Raw genomic sequence first — 25,780 nt, 5'->3', positions numbered from 1 at the left:
AATACCAGTTAGATTTTGCATTTCAGTATGATTTCAGCTATGTTCCGACCATGATTTGTATTGTAGGCAACGATTGGGGTCAACATGTTCTTGGGATATTGCTTGTTTCAAGATATTGTTATCACGACTAAAACAATTAGTCAGACTACTACTTTACATCCGTTTCTTTTCCATTGATAATCTTCAGTACAAATTCCAGAAATGAGATAACATTCGTCTATACAAAATGGTCCTCCCGCACTCGTTTATTTTTATTCGTACCTTGGTGCGACGTTCCTTATACGCGTACTGATGCTGAACACCATGAACCTTAAGGCAGTGACTTTCCAGAGAGCACCTCTGGGTAAAGCTCTTCTCACAAAGATTGCACTTGTAGGGTCGAACGCCGGTGTGCGTCCTGGTGTGCCTCTTCAAGTCGAACGTGTCGTTGAAGCCTTTGCCACAGAATGTGCATAAGTAACGTTTCACGTCGCTGTGACACTTCATGTGACGATTCAGTAATCGTTGTAGGCTGAAGTTCTTGCTACACACGCGACACGTGAACCGGTTTGGATCGTCGTCCTAAATAATAAAAGATATCTTTTGTTATCTGTATTTCTTAATACAGTGAACTTTTGAAGCACCCTGTACAATAGCAGAAAACTGGAACGCTAATCAGATACTCCGGATCTAGCGGCGTAAGATATGAATTGAGTAAAGTTCGAGGAATGCTAATCAGGCGTTAAGAAAAATATTAGATATATATGGCGAAGAAAAGCGTTCAAGAATGACGTTTACCTTGCCAGGCGGAGGTCGGGTTGCCCTCTCTTCCTCGCGATTAGCAGCTGCCTGTCTCTGACCCTCGATAGCCAAAGGATTTTTAATTCCGTGGCCACCGTTAACGAACTCCAACTGGCAATCACCAGGCAGTCCCAGCTATGAATAGATAAGAACAATCAATTTCAACTTCTCACTTAAATCGCTCTTACTCTTCGATTCATGACAGTGGATGAAGCACTCAATTTGATTGGCATTGCATAATGGCGTGATTCTGTTGGATGAATCAATCTTAAAGCAAGTTGTTTGAAAAATATTTATTTGAACGTCTATATGGCAATGTTTGAAACAACAGAAAATAAATGTCATAATTTTTTCAACAAAAAATAGAAATTACAAAGTCCACTCTTTAAATAGCTGAATGAAGAAGATAAATGGGTGATTTTGATAAACAGAGCCATATAGGTACGGACTGGCCATGTTTAGCCCTAACAGCAACAAAGAAAACTATGCTTTTGCCTGGATCAATTTCGGGTGCTTACCCTTTGCTGTAGTACACCGACCCGTTGCGTCAGTGGTGGTTCTCCAACGGGCCCGGTCGGCTGTACGGATGCCGTGGACACTGTGGTAGCTGGGCTGGGGGCGTGTTCCATCAAGGCGCACGAAGGTGACGTGCTGGTCGACGCGGTATCCAACGAACAACTGGCTGCACCGGGACTTGGCAAACTTCCACCTACGCTGCTCCCTGAATCCAGTTCCAGACCTTCGAATCAATTTTGTCCAATGTTTAATTCACTAAAAGCTAAGGATACATGTAGTAAGGTCCAAAAATCTTCAGCATTGATTCATACCTCCAGAGGAGAAAAACGGAACTTGTGCACCTTACTACGTAGATCCCACGATTATTTAATCCATTTCAATATTATTTTTGTTACGATATCGTTACGGTCACTTGGCATACGACATTTATTCAAACATTTAAAGCGATCAATCGTTCACAAAGAGAATGCAATGATTATGATGTGTTTCAAATAAATTAGAGATGATTTGTTTCTAAAGTACTTATTACGATATTGTAGCACAAAATAAGTAGAAACACTAACCACTACCGGTGAAGCTTAATCCTGGGCTCAGGAGTCCTTGATGTTGTTGGTGAGGCGAGGCAGCAGTCTGTTGCTGTTGTTGCTGATGCTGTAATTGAACCTGTATCTGCAACTGCTGCAACTGTGGCTCCGACTGATTCTGATGACTCTGATTGATGTGAAGCGCCAGTTCTGGACGTTCTTTCGAGACCGACTGATAACTCGACTCGCCCGTCGTGTATGCCAAGCCTAATTTAGAGGTGCTGAAATGTTGAGGAGCCGCCGTGTAGTGCCTGAACAAAGACGGTTATTTATTTGTATTATATTGGGACGGTTGACGAGCGACTTTCCCATCATTTCATCAATCGTTCCAAAATGGAAGATTAGCCTCTCAGGTAAAGTATTAATCGTTACATGATAGCAGTCAAGTGTTAAGGAGACACCCTGCATATGTTTTAATGAAAGATCTCTTCTTACATCGCTTTGCTTTCGATCTGCCTGAAAACTGTGGGAACCAGCAACGCAAACAATTGCGAAGTGCGAAGGGTTAAAGAGCAACAGCTCCGTTCAGGTTACTTTCACAGGAACGAATATTTGCATAAGTGTACCGTATCGCGTGCGACCATCGAAAGTAGCTCGATTCGAAGGAACACCGATCGCTGCTCGAATACCGCTTACCTAGACGTATCGAAACCTCTGGTCAAGGCCATGCTGTGCTCCGGGAAAGGATCGACGCTAGGCTCGACGGGAGTGGTCATCTGACCGGCATCCTGACCGATACCGCTTCCAGCCGAAGCAGGGGAATGCAACGACTCCTCGAGAAGATCGTTGCTACCATCTTCGGCGGGTAGCCTTGGTAGAAATAGGTCAGCAGCGTCGCCCAAACTTTCCAAAAGGGCCGTGTGATCCGACGGTGAACTGAAGGTTAAAGTGGCAGTGAATTGAAGAGGATCCACCACGGCACCAGTCACCATGTCCACCATCATCCCGGTATCCGTCATGTCGTAGGTGCTGTACTGTCCGGATAGGAGGTCGTTCGCTTGGATCTTATACGGCGACAGATCCTCTTCTTCTTTCAACGTCAAACCATAGGACGCGCAGACATTTTGCAAAAGAGAGTATTGTTTTCCTTCTTGGGCGTTGTATTGAGAATGCTGGGAATTGACATCCTGTTGGCCCGTGTCGCACTCCATTCCCACCGTCGGCGATGGCGTCAAGTATCCATTTCCTGAAACGATAATTTCACGGTTTGTTAGGATAACGATGCACTTTGAACGATGGAATTTCGTGTGCCCCGTCCGGGTCTAAAAGAACTATTCTCAAGGGTTGAATATATTGTTTGTCGTGTTTTGTTTGCGTCGGTTCTCAAAACTTTCAGAGTGACCCTGATAGTAAAGGAACGATGATCCTCGTGACATTCGGCTTGTTTCGATGGGTGATGCTGAAAGTTTTGAGAATCGGCCAATAGAACGATACGTCACATACAACAGTTGTTGCCTCTTGCAGCGTCATCTGTCGAATGCTTTGGCTGCAAGTAGAGCGAGGCTGTAAACTGTGCTTGAAGGGTCGACCGTTGTTTTTCTTAAGTCAGCCGTGAATTGTGTCGCTTATTTTGGCTGCGATTCTCAAAACTTTCAGAGCGACCCTCGTGCTATCGACAGCACAAGTGTGACTCGATATTACTTCAGAAACTAGGGTAGGTATAACGAAGGAGGAAAAGGGTGGATCTCATCGATGACCCTACCTTGAGTGCTGTTGTACTGATTAGCGAAATTCGCCAGGTTGTTGCCGCCTTTGAGGGACTCGTAGAAGGGTGGAAGAGATCCGGTGGGCGGCGAACTGGGTCCGTAGTTTCCACGACCACCGTTCCCTCCGGGATTCATTCCACCGCCCCCGGCGCCACCACCGACCGCGCCGCCTCCTCCGCTGCCACCGGTCACCGCGCCACCGCTACAATAATTGCCACTTCCGCCCGAACTCGACGAGGACGAACTGCCAGAGTTGTTGGATCCGCCGCTCGAACCGGAACTACCGTTATTACCGGAACTGGAGGATCTTCCGTGGCCGGCCGCTGCGTGGACGACCTGAGGACCGGACAGTCGCATGGCTAACAAAGGCCTAGCGATCGAATTACCGATCGCACGCGACACTTTTGCGCCTTCGCGGCCTCGTTCCTCGTCCTCTTCCTTTCTCTTCGGCACGGCGTAATCGATAGGCTGTTCCTGCATAGATAACATATTCAATGTCATTTATCCTAGGGATCGGTCGACTGGTACACGCATCGGTTAGGTATTTCTAACGGTGTTCCCCAAAGAATTACTTTATTCTATGGATCCTCGTCGAAGGTGAGAATTTAGAGACAAAGTATATGTTTACCTGTTCTGGTTCTTGGGTCTGTGGCATCTCAACTTTGTCCTCTCTCCTAGAAGCTGATTGATTCTGAGAGGGAACCCTTTGGATGACGGAGACCCTGGTAGGTGGTTCGACTCTCGGTGTCTTTGGAGGGGTGCTGGGTCTTGGCAGCACCAGCTTCTCTGATTTCGTGAGAAATTGAGAAGCATCGCTGGAGGATGGTGCGATCGGTGGGCTGCTATACTCTTTGCGTTCAGCCCGGGTCAAAACGTGACCTCTGCTTCCGTACGGGACATCTCCGCCCAAGATACTCGAGATGAAGCGTCTAGGCGGTGTGCTGGTCGGCGTGCTGGTCGACTGCCATTGCGGTGGCGGTGAAGAAGCTGGACTAGTGCTGCGTAAGGATTCCGGGGTCGTCGCACGATCGTCGTCCGTTTTATCGCGATCTGTTGATCAGATGAAATTCTTATTAATATTGTCTATGGAATTCCATAAAGTCTTTGTTTTATAAAAACGATTATCAAAGGACAGAATGCGTAGAAGATAGAGAGAAAATTCAGCCCGGATAGGCGAAGGAGAAAAATTTCAATGCCCGACACGCGTCTTTGGAATACGCAATGAGCGAACGGTTGCTTATAATATGGGCCCCGTGGAACCACTATGGCTGAATTTACGAGCAACCTTGAGGGGGTTCGTAGGTACCGTATGCTGTACTCTCTTTCCGCGCGTCCTTCACGCACCGCCTCGTAATTCGTCCTCGACGAGCGACGCTTATGTTTCGAGCACCATGTAACCCGCCGCGCCGTTAAAAAGCCATTCTATAAACCGCTGCGCCCCGTACCCGTGGGTGGTGAAGGGCACTCCGTTTTCTCTTATTCGCAACCATTCGACTAACTGAATCCCGAAGGACTCGGCAATTCAGAGATTCTCTCGACAACGCGAATTACAAAATAAATCCGTTCGTACTTTGCAGCCTTTCACGATCGCAATTTGCGAAGAAGAAAACGGGACAGCGAGGAGCGCCCTTCAAGGACAGTGTCTGATGCAAGTAATTATTCGCCTGTCTGGAATCGTCTGATCGTTCGACCGAACGGAGGTGTCTGGCTGTGGTAATTTTCTCCCATTATCCGGCCCGTTCGCGTTCTCTTGACTTTGACATCGACTGTGCTTCACGAATGGAGCACGAGGACATCCTGTCGGTCGGCGAAGCCGTTCGAGCGGAAACCAGGAAACCCAGTCACGAGGACGCGTTGTTTTTGCGACCACGTGCTCGCTTGTTCGATCAGAGGAAAGCATTTTCCGTTCTTTGCTTTTCATCGTCATGGATCAAGAGATTAAATTTTAATTCGTCATCATTTATAAAATACTTCAAATTTTGGTTATGGAGTAATTTTTTATCGGAGTAAGTAACTTTTGCCTTTTAACCGGAGGGTTAATTATTTCGGTATTAAATTTTCATCTGCTGAGAAAATCTTCAATGCCAGTGTTGGCAGAAAGATCTCGTTCCTGTTGGTAGACTCGAAGTACCGGTTGTTCTTGCTTCATCTCGCTCTTTCGACTCGCTCCCTTTCTTCCTCTTACTGTTTTAGACAAAAGAAGAAGAGGGTGGGCGAGAAGAAAGAGGCTTCCTCTGTTAAGCAGAAGGAAAAGAGACAAAGAAATAGATCGGTACACCGGTCACGAAGCTCGTGCAGGTATTTATAGCACGGCCCCGGACCTGTTCGAGGGATTTGGTCGGGCAATCTCACGTACGATTCTTTCTGCCTCGAAGGTTGCTCAACCGCGAACGGGAACCGCCATTTTGGAGTCCTCTCCATCACGGAGCCCGTTCTGTTACCTTCGACCATCACGTGTGACGCAAGCGGTTGCGTAAAAACTCGTCGTTAGAAATGCTCTCTAAACTATTCTATACCACTATTTCTTCTTTTAACACGTTGTCTGCGGGAGACGCTTAAACGCGTCTTTTGCATACTGTTGGTAGAGAGCGGCAGACGCTTAAAACGCGTTGTACAGTAAAAATTAGGCGCCAGCCGTTGTGAGATGTGGGTAGGTACTACTACTACTATTATGTTATAGCTATTTTACGTGAAACATAATTTCGTGCACGAATTTGAAAAAATTGCCCGCTTTACGGGGTGGATTGATGAAAAAAACGCCCGCAAAGAATGTGTTAATAAGTTCAAAACATCAAGCCACACCTTTTTCATTTGCTACCGACGACTTGTATCTATATTCAGAAAAAGTCATTAAATTTTCCACCCGACTATTTTCCATTTAATTATTTTTTAATGGTAAAAAAATGGAACGTGGAAGAGTCTTAGGGTGGAGATAGGTCTATTTCATGAAAGGTAAGCACCGACAGGTACAACCACTTCAACCTGACCATAAGTAACCCTTTATTAAGGATCATAATATAACACCGGTGCATCGAGGGGAGACTCTTAACGAGGGTTTCATGCCACATAAAATAACCGATAAAAAAAACTCTTCGAGCAAGTGCTTCATACTACAGGCTGTTCCATTTAATCTATCCATGCAATTATCCCTTGTATCGATCCTGGAACAACGTACAGAGTGTCAAGGGAATATTTGTTGGTTGGAAATTTCACGGAGAAACTCGACGGTTCGCTTAATTTGTAATTTGAATGAGAACGATCGACGCGACTGACAGCTAAATCGCATCTCGCGACTCGAAATGCAAAACTCGGCTTGCCAACATGTAGAAACCGAATACACGTGTATCGCCGATAAGGTGTGACTGTACCACTGAAAAGAATGCGCATCGCGAATAACAACGCGATCGACATCGCGTTCCGATGCATTGCATCGAATCACTGACAGTTGACAACCGATCGATCTATCTTACATGCATGTTTCTTTTTTCAACGATCTTAAATGAGGGTACTTATCGTTGCAAAAGAATTCTGGATTCGAAATAACTTAAAAGACTTATCGAACCCATCGATAGGTAAATCGAGGATGCAAATATCTTCCTACTATTTATTAATGTCTTGTAGGTGCATATACGTGGAATTGTCGAGAAAGTCAAGCTAGTCACGCTGTGACATCTTTGGGCGTCTAAGGTTTCAGAAACTCATGCAATTCAAATGAATCGAATATAATATGTATAAGTCATCGTACTTTATCGCGTATACAGCCTGCGTGCTCAATCTACAGGGTGTCTCAAAACAGTTGCGCGTTTTTAAAATTAAAAAGGTGCAGCCTATAATCTTGCTTTCGAGATACCTATAAGCCGTTAAGTAATGGGCTTCCGGGGTACCCTAAACAGCTGATCAGGTTGAACGACACCTACAAGTCTATCTTCGATGAATTTTCTAAATACTGTATCGAAGAGGATGTACAGTACGGAGTATGTTTGTGTGTGGACAGAAACGAGACTACACAGATTGTTACGTGTATCTGCGTAGCGTTTACGTAGCGGTACTGTGCGTGGGTGGAAGCATCGCGACCAGCAAGGTGACACTGTAAACGCAGCCATTCGGTTACCTTACGTAATGGAACCGCGCACACTGTCCCTCCTCCTCTGTCATCCGTTAATCCTTCATCGACCTCTCATTTCCTTCTAACGCTTGTCTCTTTTCCTCACACTTTACTCTACGTAATCTGTGAATAAACTTATACCAGTCATTTGATTAAAAAAAAAATCGTATGACATTGCACTTGCAGTTTCATGTACTCGATAAAAGTTGTATAACAGTTAATGAGTATAATTACCAGATGCTATCAAAAATTTCTAAGCATTCTTTTTTTATTCATCTACAGAAACGTACGCGAAATGTGTTCTCCGATATCTATGCGTAGCCTTGACATTCATCGCGATTCCTCACGCGGAAGAGTGAACCGGGTTTACATCTATCACCGATGCTTTTGTTGGTAACTCGCAAGAAAAACCGGTACACAAATGGCAGCGATCGTACGTACACGTTGCATCGATTTATAGATTCAATAAGAAAAAGAAAAACATTTTGTTTCCACTTATTTTTCTTCCGTGACATGATAGCGCGCGCGTCCATTTGTTTTTGTAACAGCTATCGCAAAATCGTGTCACGAGAAGAGGCAGTGTTATTGCGAAATCGGTGATCGACCGTTGTTAATGCATCCGATCTAACGATTCCGTATAAAATATTCGGGTAAAACGATCGATTCTGATCTGATCTGTTCTTTTCCTTGCTGTCGGATGTTTTCTTCGATTCTGTCGGTTAGTCGAATCGTTCAAAATTCAGGAGAAAAATAGAATTAAAAACAGCGATGGTTGCGAGTTAATAAATCAAGTAGAAAAATAGAAAGATAGTGGTCGAGGAAAGACTTGGAGGCCGGCAACAGATTTATCGAGTGGAGCCGAGCGTTTTCTGCACTTGGCCCCCTTGCTTCGAAAGAATTTCGGTCACGGCCCTCTTGCGCCATTAGCCTCCGCCACGGTAGTTGCTAATGCGACTTGTTTCTCTGCGGACACCGCGACGTGCCTCCGTGTATTTGAACGTCGGTGAACAGGTGAGTTGAACTTGTGTATGTGCACGCGCCAGACGATGTAGCTACTCTGTTCTACCTGCTTTACACGCCGCTTTCGACGACCAACCGAACCTGTTCTCCAGGCGTGACCGCACGACTCCAGCAGCGTGTCGTTAGCTACGGAATTGATCATTTTTCGAATTCAAATTTTCGAATGATCAAAAATCAATAACGTATCGTCAGTGCATATTTTTCATATCCTGACCGTTTCATTTCATTTCCTTACAAACGGCAAGCATTCTGCATATAAACACTTAGCAATGAATATAAATGTTATCATTAGCTTAGCAAGAATATACATGACCGGGAAATGAATCATCCTGAATCGAATAATATTCAATGTTTATCGAGTAGAAAAACAAAGGTAGAATTAAATGATTGCTCGCAGACAATTCGTTCCCATCGCTAGACAAGACCCGTACCTTCGGATACCCACATACCTGTAATGGCACACAGAGGTAAGGGCACGCACACGCGTCTATTTCGAAATGCACGCACGATGAACACCGTAGTGCGGTGCATTGTAATTCGTCACGATGACTGCACATCCTGGTGTACTAGCCTTTGGCACAGGTGCGCGATTACCTGTACGTGTCAACGACAGGCGAACGCTTTACGTCTCGTCTCGTCTCGACTCGTCTCGTGCAAACGAGTTTCGTCTATGTACGTGCAATGCTAACTTTACCTTTGGAAAGTGACACGATTTAAAAACGGTACCTTCGCGATTTCGTTCGACTTTGCTTGAACGCTATTCATCAAGCTATTGAAATATCAGTATTTCGAACGCGATGCCAGTGTACCTTATTCTTGATAGGTGATTTTTAATTAGACAACGTCCTTCTATCTCTCCCTCGACCTGACCAGATTCTAATGCCGGCGCTCGTTTCGCCTTGGCCGTCGTGGAATTACAGAGGAGACATTGAGACTGGAGATTGCGCAATTCATTGGAGAACCGTGCGAAACTTTAGGATTCTTATTGTAACGGGTAAGGTTCTTATTGTGCAATATCGCGTAACACGTTCGTGACCAAATTGAACCGTAACCGAGCAGTACACGTGGTAACACGCTAATGAGAATTCTGATATTCCACTTACGAGTGACCTAGACCAAATATCAAATACGAAATTAGTTTACGAAATATTTCCTTCGGGCGTATCGGCATCGCGACGCATCGCTTATTCGGGCATCGAAGTCTCCGACCGTGATCCCTTACCGGGCGTTGAAGTCTCCACGCGCTTCAGACTAAACGCTGTATAATTTATACAAAAATCGTATTTCCAATTAATTTAGAATACATTATGATTTAAAATGCTGTTAGAGTGGAAAAGAAAATTATTACAGCACAAGGAGGTCGAGATATAAATTTTTTGATTTCATTGCACAAATCAACGAGTAAAAAACTTCTGCAGTAACCTCGAACGCTTTTCATAGTAGTTCGAATACGTCAGCATGCGTTACAGGAGATTGTCGCTCTGATAAATTATTGAATCTCATGTAACGGGTAAACGTAATAAATCTGTAAAGAACGTTGACTTCAACTCTATTAATATTTAATGGTTTTCTTCATTTTCAACGATCAACTTGTCAATCTTGTGTTTTTCTTTCCTGAGAACTCGCATAAATAGATTGTTTTATAGTTTACGATAACTCAGTGATCTAATACGATAAATTACCTAACGATTGAAACGATTTCATGTGAATTTGATGAATTAATGATTAATTTATAATTGAAATGTCAATCCCTTCGTTTTCGGTCGATAATAATCGCGTCACAGTCCTCCTCGGCATTATATCCATGAAATTAGCGAGTTCGTGGCACGCGAAAATTTACGACACCGTGACGATGACGACGATAACGAAGCGACGCTAATAAACGAACGAAACAGCTTTACCGTTTCGTTTATCGTGCAATAATCGAGGATCGCAAGTACTCGGCTCGGGTTTCTAATAAAGAGAAGGTGCCACCTTATCAGGAACCCTTTATTCGTCCCTTTTCAACCAACGAGTAATTAGGGTCGCCCGCTTTTAATTAACACGCTCGTTGGTTAACGAGCAACGCCGACTTTGGAGCTGAAATTTGCACCTGCAGCAACGATAATCGATAGGGGCCATCGAACTGTCGAAATATGGACGATCCTGGCCCGTGAAAGCAGAAGAAAAAAAGAAGGAACCAGTGAAAAAGAGGAACCGGTTCGAGTCCATTTTTCTAAACCAGTTTAGGACCCAACTTCGTCTACTCACTATACCGTTGTAAAAGAACGCGTCAGACTATCGCCAACCGCCTCGAGCTGAAAACCCAATTAACTCGTCTCCCAATCAGTTACATAACTGGAAATCTGTTTCTATTTTAAACCAAAAGAGCCACTTTACGTGGGCGAAATTTCGGTGTCGCGAGAGAAACAAAGTTGGTGACAATGTTATCTCGTAGTTGGAGTTCTATTCGATTGGATTAATCACGTTCATTAGCATACAACTTCGCAGGGATATGCGTACGTGGATAATTTGAATTACATGGAATCTACATAGGTAAATCGTGAATCGTGCGCGGTAAAGAAAAATTGTTTACATACAGTTGTTTACGCATAATACCGTTGCTCGATTGTCGCGTAAAAAGAATAAATAACTGTGTAACTAGCACCATGAGAGATCGATGAAATGATTGTGTAATCGATGATAATTCAAGCGCTGAAGTGTTTTCTCTATTTCATTCGTAATTCATCAATGTCACTAGCAATTGATATTTTTCAAACGGAGCTTCTAAAAATTGTCGAAAAGTTTTATCTTTTACTCGTCGAAGCAGCTGACGATAAAAAGAAGCGACGTTGCGCGAAGCGTGAGTTAAGGACAACTTTACAAATCAAATTTGCAAACGAACTCTTAAATTGCAACGGCACCTGTGCCATCCAACTCGTTTGCACCTGCGTGGCTGGCTTAAAATATTCTCGCGCGCCAACTTTTTTTTCTCTTCTTTTTCAAGACCGTCAAGTGCAAGAAAGCAACCTCACCGGGTTAGAGGAAACCAAGAATTTTAATGAACGACCGAAACCGGCTTGGTACTCCTCGCGTCGTAACGATCTTTATCGCGAAACGATGAAATTGTTATAATTTTGCAAATTCATCGGACATTAATCTCTCGACCATACGCTCAATTAAGCTGAACCTTTGTAATTACTTTTTAATAAAGGACCCTCCTTTACAAACAATTCAACTTCTAATCCTCCAATCAAATATACGATACATTAGATTTTTTATCTATTCTTTGCATATTGGTCGACGGTGTAGCTGACATAATAAGTATAAATATAATAGTTTGACGTTTCGTTCTTCGTGACATTCATTGTTACAGCACGGTAGAGAAGCTTCGGGATAGGAATTATTTAAAACAGAGAGAAAATTGATTTAGTAGCAAGGACTTACATTGGTGTTTGTTGACGATAAGACTGAGGGGCTCAGAGCTGCCAATGGGACTGTCCTTGCCGCTACCTGGTGGCGGGCTCTTGCCAAGGTGCTGTGCTTCGAGCAGCCTCAGTTGCTGCTGATGCAGCCGGTTCTTGATCAGGAATATCTTCGGCATCCTGACGTACGACGTTGGTGCTCTCGGCTAAACCTGTCACTTCACCCTTTATAGTTTCACGCCACCATAACCACGGCCGAGCGGAGCCGTGTTCCTTGAAACCATCAACCGCGCACCAATAAATCACTTCGTTCTGTCTTTTCCGGGATATATCTCTAACCAAGTGTCCCGCGAGTCACTCTCGACGACTAGATACAATCCAGAATTGTTCGTCTATGTCACAATATCAGCAACGAGTACGAATTCTCCAGCTGAAAAAAATCCAACGGCAATGGAAAAAAATCCGATTGATTATTTAGCCAGTCAACGGATCACTCTTCCCAACGGTCACTATAATCGATGAAGCACGGCATTCGCGATGTCCAGGGATCGATTAGCCTCTCTTCTGTCCTCGGTCAGTCCCAAGGTCTCCCTCCTTCTTTCTTTCTTTCCTCCAAACACCGTGGATCTTTCTCTTTCTTTCTTACAGATTTACAGTTATCCTGGACAGAGGCCGTAGATCGAACAAACGTACACGAACGACCGACCTCTGGTGAACGACTGAGACTCCGTTGCCCGTTCGCCAGACGGGGCCCCGGAGAGCCGAGCTTCGACCACCCCACCATTCCATCCACCTACCCCCACCATCGATCCAGACTGGCCCCTCTTCCCCTACCATGGATCGTTTGCACGCTACTGCCCATCCAGATTATTATTTGGTCGCTTTAGCGAGCACCAGGGGACCGATCAGACCCCGGTTGGAGATGGTAACAGCTTACGGCGCATGCGCGTAACGGAGCATCGTACGTGTGCTGAAGCGCGGGACTTCCCCGCTCTTTTACCCACTCCTATCTTCCTCTTCTTCTTCTTCTTCTTCTTCTTCTTCTTCTTCTTCTGCCGGTCTTTATCCACACCGGTTCGCTGGCTGGTCGCAATCGCGTCTCTTTTTAACGGAGACGCGTCTTTCTTCGTCCGTTTCTCTCTTTCTCGAACAGTGTCTTTAAGATAGCCGATAGGGCTGTAAAACTTCTATCAATTAAATAATTCGATTACTATTTGAATTCAAATCGTTTCGTGGCAATTTTTGAACTAACATTTTTCTCGCGCTTTTCTCTCCTCGCCGCTGCGCATGCGCGTTCGCGTGGCGGTTTTTTTAAATTAATCATTTTGAAACGCAGCTTCAGTTGTAAGAGAAAGATCGTAAGAATCGTGATAAAATATATTGGGAGAGTTTCTCGTTGGATTTACGAGTTGCAGCATTTCCGTGGAACGAGTCGGGCAAACGTTTCGAGCTATGAAACATGTGCACGAAAGAAAATGCACAACTTCCTCGAGCCTGTACCACCTGTGCGACCCGGTGCAATTGCACGCACGGTTCTCCAATAAGCGCAGCTCGGTATCTACGTGTCCACGTACTGGTTTATGATGGACGCGAAGTCACGGTTAAGGCTAGGTTCTTGTATCTAACCACTAGGTCGGTTATGTTGTCAAGCGGTATACTCGTAGCGAGGCTAACTTCGAACCGTGTTGTTAAACCACGACCGTGTAACTATGCGTTTCTACGGAACATTTCAAAAGTTATCCGAAAGATCCAATCTTATCTCCCCAATTGCAATCATTTCGATGCGCGATCGTTTGATTTTCCTATCTACTTGATGAAACGAAGACAATGCAAAGTTTCAAGAGAAGAGGGAAATCTTTTCGATCTGAAACATCTTCGAAGAAACTTTTCCAGGCACTTGTTCGAATTTGGGCCAAGATGCGACGACGTTGAATTATGTCCTCGGCCGCAGCACGAATTCGGCAGGTAGCCTCTAATCTCGATGGATCTCGTATGGGAAAACTCGAGATCGTCCGAAAAATCCGGCAAAAGGTTCGAAATTCGTTTACGACCTCTTCACGGGGGACAAGAGATGAAATCTTAGACGCTTCCCGAGAACTTTGGAAGATTTTCACCCCGATTGCGTAGCCTCGCGTTAAACGCAATAAATCCAGAAACAAATCGCTCATTTTCTTCTCTCGAATTTGGTGGAGCAAAAAAAAAGGAGAAATTGTGTAATATATTATTGTGCAAGCATCGATATTATATTTTTTTAATTCTTTTTTTCTTTTAAATCATCCGAGGTAATAGTCTCTACTTTTTTCTTCTAGCGACTGATTCATATTTCCTTTTAAAAGCAAACGGCATTATGTAAAATGCAAAGGTGTTATAAAATGATATCCATCAGTCTCGGTTTGATCGTCAGGCCACCTGGAATTAATAATCCATCCAAAGATGGAAGGATTTTACTCTTTTTTTTTTCTTATTACGAACAAGACATAGAGCACTCGTTAGCGTGAAATTACTGGAACTGATACAGGTTTCCGATGCAAAAACAGAACGAAGGCACAGCAAGACCGAAGCTGCGAAAATTTGTTTGAGTTATTTAATAGGCGGTTAACGAGCGTGCTTAATAATGTAATTATACACCAATTTAATTGTACGTAAACGAGGAACGCGTTTGCCTGCGAATTCTTCGATGAAATTATAATCATGAAATAATAATTACACGAATATGTATTATGTAATAATATTCTGTAGATTGTCGTGCAGGGGCGAACCGATCATCGAGAGTTGGGAAAAAATGTACTTTTAGAAATCTTCAGTTACGATGACGATTCTCATCGAAGAATTCAGTTCTATGCATGTTATAAACACCTGGTATATAGACGGCTTGCGAAACCGTTGGTCGTTGGTTGGCGTCGTTACTTGGTCGTGGTCGTGATCGTGATCGTGGTCGTAATCAAGAGTCAAAGTCAAGGTCGAGATCGAGGCGAGAGAAACACTTATGCAACTCTGCTTGCCTACCGTGCCGCAACGTCCAGAAGGTAAACGGTGATGGCGGCAAGGGAAGGAGAGATGGTTGCAGCACGGTGACCGGCTATGCAGCCAAACAGGTATGAAAGAACTGTTACGTATTCTCGGGAAAACTCCGAGACGCAACTCGACCAACGGAACGAACGTTAATAAACCTTATTGTTCCATGCGGCTACTCTTCTATTCCGATTTATTTTCATCAAATTTCTTCCTCGTTGCTTTTTCAACAACGAAGAATAAATAATATTGGATATCAAGAACTGAAGGAAATTGAAGAGAATTCCAAGTAGTATTACTAGTGTCATATGAAAATATTATTCGAGTTTAACCAGTCCGTGGTAATCGAATACTCTTAACGCATGAATTGCATCGTCCTTCGATACTGCATCTACCGTGTCCATCGGCATGCATTATTTAATCGAAATCCCAGTTTCCATAAAGGAGAAATATAAAATAAGGAATAGAGTTGCAAGTTTCGTTGTGTCGAACTCATCCAACGGGTTATTATCGTGTTGGATAAAGAAAACAATCGCAGGTAAAAGTTCGCGTGTATACCTGTTGCGTGGCCGAAGGCAGAAGCCAGTTCCGAAAGGGAACCACGAGTCCAGGACACATATACCTGAGGTCACATTGCCAGGGATTTTCTTAAAGACAGAAGAAGACCACTATCGACCCAATTGTCGAGGGCGTAACCACGTCCACCTTCGGGGATGGTTTTCATTGTAACGAACGGATCTCTCGCGTCCACTCGCGCGAACAATGGCCTTTCGACGAACGTAGCCGCTTTTGTTCGCGTCTGCCCAGCGTGGTGCCGACCCAGGAACAACCAGAGGATTAAACGTGCCAATAAATTTTACAGGGATTACGAAACAATCGTGAACAGAGTCGTCTTCGAATCGACGTCTCTGACGCGTCCTCCCATCGGTCCGCTCCCTACCCTAATTACAGGACGGACGCGCCTCGTTATGACCTTCTTCTACCTCGTAACGAGCGCTTTTCCAACTTTTCCAACTTTTCCAACTTTTCCGTGGAGCGAAGAGACGCTAGTAGGTGGTCTGTTTTAGAAGCTGGTAGTCTCTATTTTTCACAGAGGGTTGTAAACGAGTACAATTGTTACGAAAAGTATAATCGTTTCTTTTCCGGCTAGTTTTCATTATCCGAGTCGCGTTAACGGTATAACAACTTGCGACGCAAGTACTTGGAAACCGTCTCAACAAGGCTCAACTCGTCAACATTCGAATTCCCTAGATGCGATGACCCTAACTTCTTTAATAGAAGAAACTTCCCTCGTAGGAAAGTTTGTCAAACTAGTTTCAACATCAGCCATTTCGTTTGCTCGTCTTCCACCATTGTCTCGCGGGTCTTCTCTTTCTCTTCAAGTTCACTGCCACCGTCTTCTTTCAGAGTTCCGGTCGTTGCTCGTCACTTGCGTCCCTTTCGTTCTGACAGGTCACACCGTGACTGGCGTTACATAATCACCGAGACGCGGATCATTCTTTTATGCTACCTGTCGCCCTTCCTCCGCCCATTTTGTCGCCGCGTTTCCTTCTCACGCTTATCTCGTAAGGACTTTATCGTTTCGCGTAATTAAAGGCAGAAGCGTAACAAGGTTGAGCTTAAATCAAGGGATCGCGTTAATGAAAAATGGGAGCAGGTTGATAGGAGGTGGAACGAGTACGATGAATCGCGCAGGCTCGCGCAAACGCAACCAACACATACACCATTAACAGAGGTCTCGACGGAAGAGGCCCTTAATTGGTCAAGCTGGCACGCTACTGCGGGAAGTGTACGGGACCTAAAGACGTGTCTTTGTCGCGCTTGCGTGTTACGAACTGCACGCACGCGTTATCCTGTCGCGGTTACACCTGAAATATTATTACGTGTTGCTCATGGCCTTTTTGCCTCTTTTTTTTTTTGATCAAAATATCTTGAGGTAATAAAAGGTAATAAAAGTAGTCGTGGTAGTTCGAAGGGTTAAAAGTAAACCGTGAACACGACTGGCGAGTATAGTTTCTTGGAAAGAGGGATATAGTGGGAATCGGAATGTTATCGGAGAAGGTCGAAGTTATCGCGTGGCTTCGCTGGGGAACGCCGTAACCTCGAGAAGATCTGTGGAGGCGAGGCCAATGAATGCCCGACCAACGGGAAGGAAGGTGAGGCACGATCACGGTTCTGACCTCAACAACACCAGAAAAAGAAGACGAGGAAAAAGGTGGAAAGAGGTGGTGGAGAGGCACGGATTCAATGTACTCGCACCGTATTCCTACTTGCTTTCTTCGATTTGTCTTTTTCTATCGATTTTTCAGACGGCGACGGCGGCCGTGTAAATTTCTGGAACCTGATACTTTCTCGAGGCATGTTCCTTCGAAAAGGTAGAAATCAGTCTTAGGAATGAGGCAGCGTGGTCTCTGGTGCGTGAAAACGAACATTTCAACAGAGTCACAGAGAAGTATTATATTTCGATTTTTCACTCGTGAAAAATTGTAGAAAATTCACATAATAATCTGAAGGAAGAACAGTGCACGGGTAATCTTTCATACGGTACCAAGTATTCTTCAGAAAAAGAAAAGAAAGGAAAAAGTATGATGGAAGAGAATATGCCGTTTGAACAATAGGACCGAGAGAACTGGCGATGATTCGCATCGTGTGGTGGTAATAATTTTTCCGACGACAGGAAAATCGTTCCGTGGATGGAGCCACGGTCATGGGAAGAGACCACTAAAAGGACTTCCTCCATGGAAGCTAGCTGAAGAAACGAGTAAGCCTGGTGTAACGCTTCTCGCAGCCAAAGGGGTTTTGCTGTTGCCAGCAAGCTTTGCTCGCTTGCGTGTACGAGCGGAGAGGAGACCAGGTAACAGCGTTCCCGTGTTACCGGTCCGCGGCCACTGTAATTTATTTAATGTAAGCGGCACATCGACGTTCACGCGCGCGCGACCGAACAGAGCGCATACCTAGCGAGTACTCGCATGCTCCACCATTACATACCGATACCTCTTCGTACTACGTGAAACACGAAAATACGCTTTTACAACGAACAAGTGTATAAATGATAAATAGGTAACAATAGAAAGGGTGGTAACAATGAATTTTCATTACCAAAGAATGATTACAACCGAATCGAAACGTGCTACGTCTTTCATAAAATATTATCAACCGGACAGGTAATTAGTAATGGAAAACTTCTCGCAATTAAGGCAATTAAGGTTGAAATGGAAGAAACTCGATCGTAACTATCCAGGAAAGGAATCGTTTCTCATTTACGATAACAGCGAACCATATGTTCTTGATTGGCCGATAAGAACTCTTGCTATTTCGTTACACCAATGAATTTGTTTTTATTAATAACTTGTACCTATTAATTGAACGCTGAATTGATATATGGATCACTTTGATACTGTTGTACGTAATATTTCATTTTATCGGTAAATTGTCAAAACTTTCAGCGTAACACTCGTATCAAAGTGTCTCGATAGAAAGAACAGTACCGGAAGCGATGCACGTTGACCCGTTTCGTTGAATCGATCGGTTTATCGTGCTCTCGAGCCAGCATATAGATAAAGTGTCTAGGAAGGCAGCGGGTACCAGCATGACGACATCGAATTTGCCTTCCCGTTGCACTCGATCGTAAAAGTCACTGAAATTCTCATAATTTTTTCGCGAGAACCTACGCCTTCCCTTCCGCCATTCCGAGAACAGTTTCGTTTCTTCTTCACCCTCGTCGTTATGGATTTATGACGACTCCGTTTCGCGTTTTATTTGCGCGAAACGTTTCCTTCGAGCGCCATTTCGATCGCGAGAAAACAGATTAGAACAGAAATTCCGTGAAATTCCGTGGAAATTCAAAAGAAAATTTGATATAAAATATCGAAAGTTCTATATCTAGTGTAATCGTAGAGGATAACTTGTCTCAGATTTGATTCGTTATTATATCATCGGCGAAGATGGAAAAGTGATGAAAAATGAAAGGAAGAATACACGAGAAGATGAAGATATCTTAGGAAAGTCTGATCGAAATCGGAACAACTGGTTTCACTCTCGAACAAGCGGTATCGAGTGCGCGAGAAACGGTTCTTCAAGGTGTCCATCTGCTTGTATTGCTCGAGAAACACCGACGGAACCTACACGAACCTCGATAAACACTTGCTTTACAATTACCTTATCGCTTGTCGTTTTTTTTTATCTGTTATTTAACGAGCGCAAGTCATCGACGTTAAAGAAATAATTTTAATATTATGCAAGTACATTCTGTTATTCAAATACCCTATTATGCAACTATTCTATTATCCAGTTGAAAAAATTTGCAAAGCTTTGAAATTTCGAGCGATATTCAAGGTGAATCAAAATGATATGTATAGAGACACCTGTTGGTCGGAACGAAGCACGCGTGACAAAGAAGTAAGGATAACGGGGAGAAACAGAGGAAACGAGTACCCTAACCTGACGCAAGTTGACCTCCGCACCTGGATTTGCGATCGCGTTCGGTGTCGGGTATTTAACGGAACCGCGAAGAAAGTAAAGCAGAAAGGCTGGGGGCCCTGCACAGGTGGCCTTAGCCTTCTCTACCGAGAAGAACGCGTCTCAGAAACTCGTTCATCCGACGAACAACCGCGGATGTTCTTTAGACGATTCTCCGAATCCTCTGAAAGGAAATTCGTGTAAACGTAGTTACGTATCTTTTTACAAAAAAAAAATTAATTTTTTGAATCAATACTTGAATTTTATATATGGCATTGCAAATGAAATTCGACGCGTCAGTTGCTGGTGATCAAGGTGTTATAAAATTGTCAGCCACTTACGTGTCCTCTATGTACCTGATCATCCAGCATCACCGTTCCTAGAAGAAATATCTTCTTAATACACACGAAACGACTATTTGTCGATGCTGACGTAAATCGTCGTTCGGTCCAATCCTTTTTTTACCACGCATCGACCGGATTGCATAAATTTACAAGCTGGACTTGCTTTTCCACGTGTCCAGTCATCCACGATACACATCGACAAAATCTTGACAACACCAGCTTACTTTTTCCTCTTCTAACATCGTTCTTTAACCTTCGATACGGGTGTAACGTACTAGGTATACATGTACATTTATAATAAAATTATTATTATTTGTATTGATAAACTTTTGAAAATTTCTGTCTTTTTAGAATTCATTTTAATTCTTATGAATTCTGTGCTAAAAATACATTAACAAATTCATACGAACTTTAGGCTAAAACTAATTTTGAATATTTAAAATTTAAAGTTTACAAAATTGTATGGCAACTTTAGTAGCTAGCAGTTACGGTTTATGAAAGGATGCAGTACTACGTCAGCGGCTGCGAATGTGTTAATTGCTGCTTCTTCGTACAGGGTGAACTAGCATATCTTACGTTGAAAACCGTAACAGCTGGAAAAAGATTTTTCTACTATAATCACGATAAGAAGTTACGAACGTTGTCGCCAATAAAATCTCAGATTATTTCAGCCACGCTCCAAGTCAAATCGATTTCAGCATGGCCAGAATCTTACGCGTGACTGAAAGAACCTTGAACAGAGGGGACAACGACCTCCGATTTCTACAAATCCATGACTTTCCTCGTTGCCATCTTCCTACTGGTCATTTTTCTCCGAATAACTTAACATTTGATTGACCCGAAGGTTATTCATTCACGCTGAGCCGATTCCGGGTATTTTTGGGCAATATTTTTCAAACGTTTAAACTCACTCTAAAGAACGTTCTTAGAATCTTACATCGGGATAACCCCATCAACGCGGACGAAAGATACCCACGAAAGCTTAAAGAGACGTAAGGAGGTCACTAAGGAGACGAAGAAACCTTGACACGGGGAATACCTTGAGGTTTAAATTTCATGGAACTCGGATTCTAGACTTTTAGATCAGTCTTTTTTCGAAACATCGCGTTTGCGACAAGATTCGAATCGGTCTGAATTTTAGTCACAGAACGAAAGAAACACATTAGCCGGGGGTCCAGTTATCAAAATCGATGATCCACTCGGCGCGCGAAGGGGGTGCAAGAACGAGTGGTTTGGTGACCCGGAAAATCAGCACTCTCGCAACTTGCCCGTATCTGTTAGTCGGTGACAGTGTCGTTTCCGGTTCTCCCGGTGGCTCGCGGCTCGCTGACCGTTGGAATTCAGCCGTGCAGTCAGAAACGTGCAGGGAACGAAAGAGGAATAAGGAAGAGAAGAGCGATGCGGTGTCGAGAAGGAAGAAGAAGTGAAATACCCGTGGACTCTGGGTTTCGCCAAGAAGACGTAAGGTAACGGTAAATCCGCGGCCGCTGGCGTCCGATGAACCCACTCTCAGCCTCGCCGTGGCTTGTCTTGCCTGTTCAACAGAACACCACCTCTTTCGTTCGTGTGTTCATAGCGTACGCGTGTGCGTTGTTCGCGACCAACCACGCGGATGGACGCGAATCGAAAGAGGAAGAAAGATGAAGGCAAGCAAGATGGCCGACGAAGTGAACGAGGAACACGGTTCGAGCCTTGTCATCGAATTATTACCAGTTGAATAGGTGTGTATGGTTATAGCCCCTGCGTGCCGTGTTACAACGTGAACGGCATTCGAGTCACTTCGATGCTTCGATCGTGGTTTTTCTTCGCTCCGAACCAGAGACGGGGACGTCGGGGACGAGGAAGAAGCCTGGACACACCGACAGGTTGCGTCATCGTTCAGGGAGGGGTAGGGTTAGTATCCGGAAATTGGGTCGGTCGAGCTTGATGGACGTTAATCAACTATCCGCTTCGTTTCAACTTTTCTTGCTCCTTGTTTCTTATAATTCGAGAGCCTTTGACAAAGGAGAAGGTTCCTGCTTTACAGGAAGGATGCAATCGATTTCTCGATAGCGTCAACAGAAGATGTAATGTAATCGTTGACCGAGGTGAAAAGTGAACAATCTAGGAAGGAAAATTGTACGAACAGCACCGATGAAATGGAAAACGCCAGACCTTCTCTCATCTGTGAGTCCTATCGTTTACGTCATTCGCCGTTAATTTCACATTGGCCAGACGAGTGTCCAGTTACGTTTCTCTTTCCTCCACCGATCGATTATGTCTTAAATTACTGTACGTAATTTCGAGAGATAAAGTTTGATAAAACGTAAGGGAAGGGAGAAGGACAAAACCCAGTGGAGGTAGAATACAGTTATCCTTTGCTCGGTGAGTTCTTGCTACGGTCACGTTAGCCGGTCTTCTTTTCAAATTTCCTCCCATTATTCTCCAGCCTTGTTTGGGCTTTAATTAACCCTGTTCGAATATGAGACTTTGCTTGTTAGCGGAAAATAATTTAACCCCTTCACTTTGAAAGGTGTCATAATTTTTCCGTCGTAAATTCCTCGGACACCTAAGGACGCCCGTAGCAAAGGGTGAAGAAAGAAGGGGTAGAGAAGAAATAGGTATAAGAAGATCGATTCTCGAGCGATCGAACGATCGAGCGAGTGCGTGGGGACCAGTGTTCGCCCCGGATGACTCGTTGACTCACTGACTCCTCAACGGGCTTACCGTTAACCAGCAAAAGTGAACCAAGTAAGTCGTGTCTCTGGAACTTGCGGTACCGATTGTATATGTATACGGTAAGTATACTCTACGTGTGGGACGATTTAAAGCTCGCCATTGTCGCTGCCTCGAATATACACGGAAGGGATGTTTAAAGAAAGTGCGAGCGAACGATCCTTCTTTCGATCGGGCTTCGAACCGTCACTTTTGCTACCTGATGCAAGATTCTTCAAGCTCTACTATCTGAAATCTTTGGAAAAATTATTAAATTTCAAGCGTGTTAATTAGACGATATTACTAATTATTTTCAAAAGGGTTGGACCATATGGAAGACGAAGGTGAAAGGCGGTGGATTTTCAAAAGTAGTTCGACCATCTTATCTCGGACGGGGGTAATTATAAAGGGAGCTCGGGAAAAAAGGGCTCCATCGGGGGTGTGTTTAGAGCACAGACCACGAGAGAATGCAGAAGATGAATTTGGATGAAAAAGCATACTCCGAGGCTTTGATTTCCGGGTTGTAACATATGTTCCTTACAGATGCTTCGTCGTTTTCTGTCGAAACGCCACTTCTTACGCTACGGAATGAGATTGCTGAATTCCTTTCACACAGATTCACTTTGTACACCATGATGGTATTGTAAAAACTCTGTGAACTGGCAGTATGCAAATTAAATCTTTTTTTATCAAAGTTCCATCTGGGAATTTAAACGGTCGACGAGATAATGGTCAAGGAATTAGAAGAAGAATTTAGATAAAAGGCCATGGTCACGATACGACAGTGTCTGGTACCTAATTAAATATTTTGATAATTATGTATCCGCGCGAGGGGAACGATCGAAACGATCGAGAGATTAGGAAAATAGGAGCGTCCTTCGCGGTAAAGAGTGTAGATTACCGTAGGTAAATTGCGTGACAGAGGAGAGAACCGGCGGACCTTGACAGTGGCGGACTCCTTGACGGTAGACCGGTGTCAGTGAACCGACCAACAGGACGACGAACGAGCAGCAACGATCCAAGGATACATTCTGTACCGTCTGACAATCGCCAGACTTTGCGGTCTTCCTTTCTTTCAGAACCGTTCATCAATCTTTTTTTTTTCTTCCAACTCTTTAACACTATGAAGTCACCGCTAGCGTAACTATTTTTCTCTACAACTGCTGAATCATCGACACCTCGCGCGATGCTATGCTTCATTCGATTAATCAAATAAAACGGTAGCAGATGATTTCGTATTTTCGAGAAAATTTTACTTTATAAGTAGTGCCGGTCTATCGAAGAAATTGTTTTACAATTGTACTATCTAGCAATTATGTTTTCATCGTGAAATATGGCCAGGTCAATTTAGCGTCTAATGGGACAAACGACGCCACCGTATTCTGCATACCGTCCACGCTGCATTAACCACTAATTATTATTCTGTCGAAAGCATTATATCATTGTGCCTCGTCGAGGACGTATGTTAACCCTATCGTCCCTCGTATTGTTTAAAAGTTAATTATAATTGAACGATCTTGCAGAATTGAATAGAGTAAAGTCATTGTTCCCCTTCTGGGTTTACATAATTTCCAGACGCTTGTTTTGCATAAACATATAGGGTGTTGGTTAAATAAATTATGCAAAATCAGGATCGAAGTGATTTTACAACACTTACCTTTGTTCAGTTTAAGGGATTCAATGAATTCGTTGGAAAGGTACTGTCCTTTTGGTCATCATAGGTAAATCAACGTTTGTAGACAGAAACAACCCTTCCTGCTTCCCTCTATAACACTAAAAAACACGACCCTCCTTAAAGACACGATAATCGACTTAATCCTTTAGTCCCTCGTACTTTCACCCTTTTTTTTTTGCTTACCTTTAATGACGAGAATTTTCAGCATACCGTTGGAAAATGTATTGAACATTTTTTTTTTTATCTTCGACTTCTGAACGATGCCATAAACCCCTTCGTTCGCACCGTCTGAAAAAAGAAATATAACATACTTTAGGTATTTTTATACCTTTTTTTCTATCGTAAATTGTTACTGGGCAATTATAGAATTTTTTAAATATTCTTCCATATCGTGAAAATAATTCCAAGAGATTCCAATGAAATCATGGAAATTTCAATCTTTCCATACATTTGTAATTCCATAAAATAAATTTGTTCATTATTCATAGAGCGGATATTGAATTCCATGGAAATATTACAACGAACGTTTGCGTTTACGAAATCCTTATTTTACGATATTGTTTACGAACAACCCGGAAATTACTGTCTCCTCAAATATTTACAGAATGCATCGACTCCTCCTAGGATTCCTGGCTAATCCTCGAGTTTCGTTGCATTTGGAAAAAAGGATGGGCAGGGTCGCGGATTTCAAAGGGTAATCCACAATTTCTTGGATTCTTAACCCTTCGAACACGTCGTAAACCACCCTTCACGGTGAATTGCCTGCTTCGAGTTAATCCTTTCGTGTTTGCAAGCCGGAGTCAACTTTTTTTCGCAGCTTTTTCAGCCTCGTCGCTACGATATTCCATTGCTGGTCACGATTTTTTTCAAATTCTTTTTCCGACGTTCAGATCAAAGCTCGTTACGAAGGACGTGGTTTTTCTGCTACGCGAAAACCAAAAGTTAAGCACCTCATAAGCGAAGTCAATTTTTTGTTTAAACTTAAGCCGGGTGAACGCCTCTTTAAAGGGCTCTTTTTTTGTTTGTGAAATTATAAGTAGGGCTAATTAATTCTCTAAGTAAGTTGAGTAATACAATTTGCCGTGATTGTACTTGACTAATTGTACTTGGCATTTCGAAAGTAGACTGATTCACAGACGTTAATCATCCAGTCCACTAATGGCACCGAAAGATAATTATTCCCATTAACCTACGTAACTCGTTACATTACCCACTGTGACGTATTTTGTATTGTGCAATTCTCAAAATTTTGTAAATTTTTATAAACTCCCAACGAGGAGACAGGGAGGGCCTAACACTTCCTGGAAATATAAATTGAAAACCGCTGGACACGAACAGACAGGGCAATAAAACTTTTACATTAGGGCAATTTTCTTTCCGCCAACGTTGGCCACTGAAGAATATTGACCCCCATAAAGTATTGAGGATTTCCTAGGACCACGAAAACTATATTGTCAGAAAGAAAAAAAAACCACCGATTCC

The 25,780-nt window shown here is 43.5% G+C and overlaps 1 protein-coding gene across 8 annotated transcripts in view; it reads right to left on the bottom strand.

Annotated features, from left to right (window-relative positions):
- Positions 1-25,780, bottom strand: part of LOC114879701 — a 50,580-nt gene that overhangs the window by 3,326 nt on the left and 21,474 nt on the right. For 5 of the 8 annotated variants that reach the window (XM_029194901.2, XM_046289362.1, XM_046289361.1 and 2 more), the window contains exons 2-11: positions 24,482-24,586; positions 24,281-24,396; positions 12,138-13,302; positions 4,215-4,636; positions 3,583-4,060; positions 2,517-3,066; positions 1,860-2,131; positions 1,299-1,519; positions 778-915; positions 262-561 (exon numbers count right to left, since the gene is read on the bottom strand). In XM_029194901.2, the coding sequence (XP_029050734.1) occupies positions 262-561; positions 778-915; positions 1,299-1,519; positions 1,860-2,131; positions 2,517-3,066; positions 3,583-4,060; positions 4,215-4,636; positions 12,138-12,294 (2,538 nt within the window). In that variant the 5' untranslated portion in view covers positions 12,295-13,302; positions 24,281-24,396; positions 24,482-24,586. The remainder of the gene's footprint in view (positions 1-261; positions 562-777; positions 916-1,298; positions 1,520-1,859; positions 2,132-2,516; positions 3,067-3,582; positions 4,061-4,214; positions 4,637-12,137; positions 13,303-24,280; positions 24,397-24,481; positions 24,587-25,780) is intronic. The other 3 variants (XM_029194899.2, XM_029194900.2, XM_029194898.2) reach the window with 3 other exon arrangements.

This window comes from Osmia bicornis, chromosome 2 (assembly GCF_907164935.1).
Source record: "Osmia bicornis bicornis chromosome 2, iOsmBic2.1, whole genome shotgun sequence".
NCBI lineage: Eukaryota > Metazoa > Arthropoda > Insecta > Hymenoptera > Megachilidae > Osmia > Osmia bicornis.
Note: the sequence above shows the minus strand (reverse complement) of the source record. Positions and strands in the feature narration are given on the sequence as shown.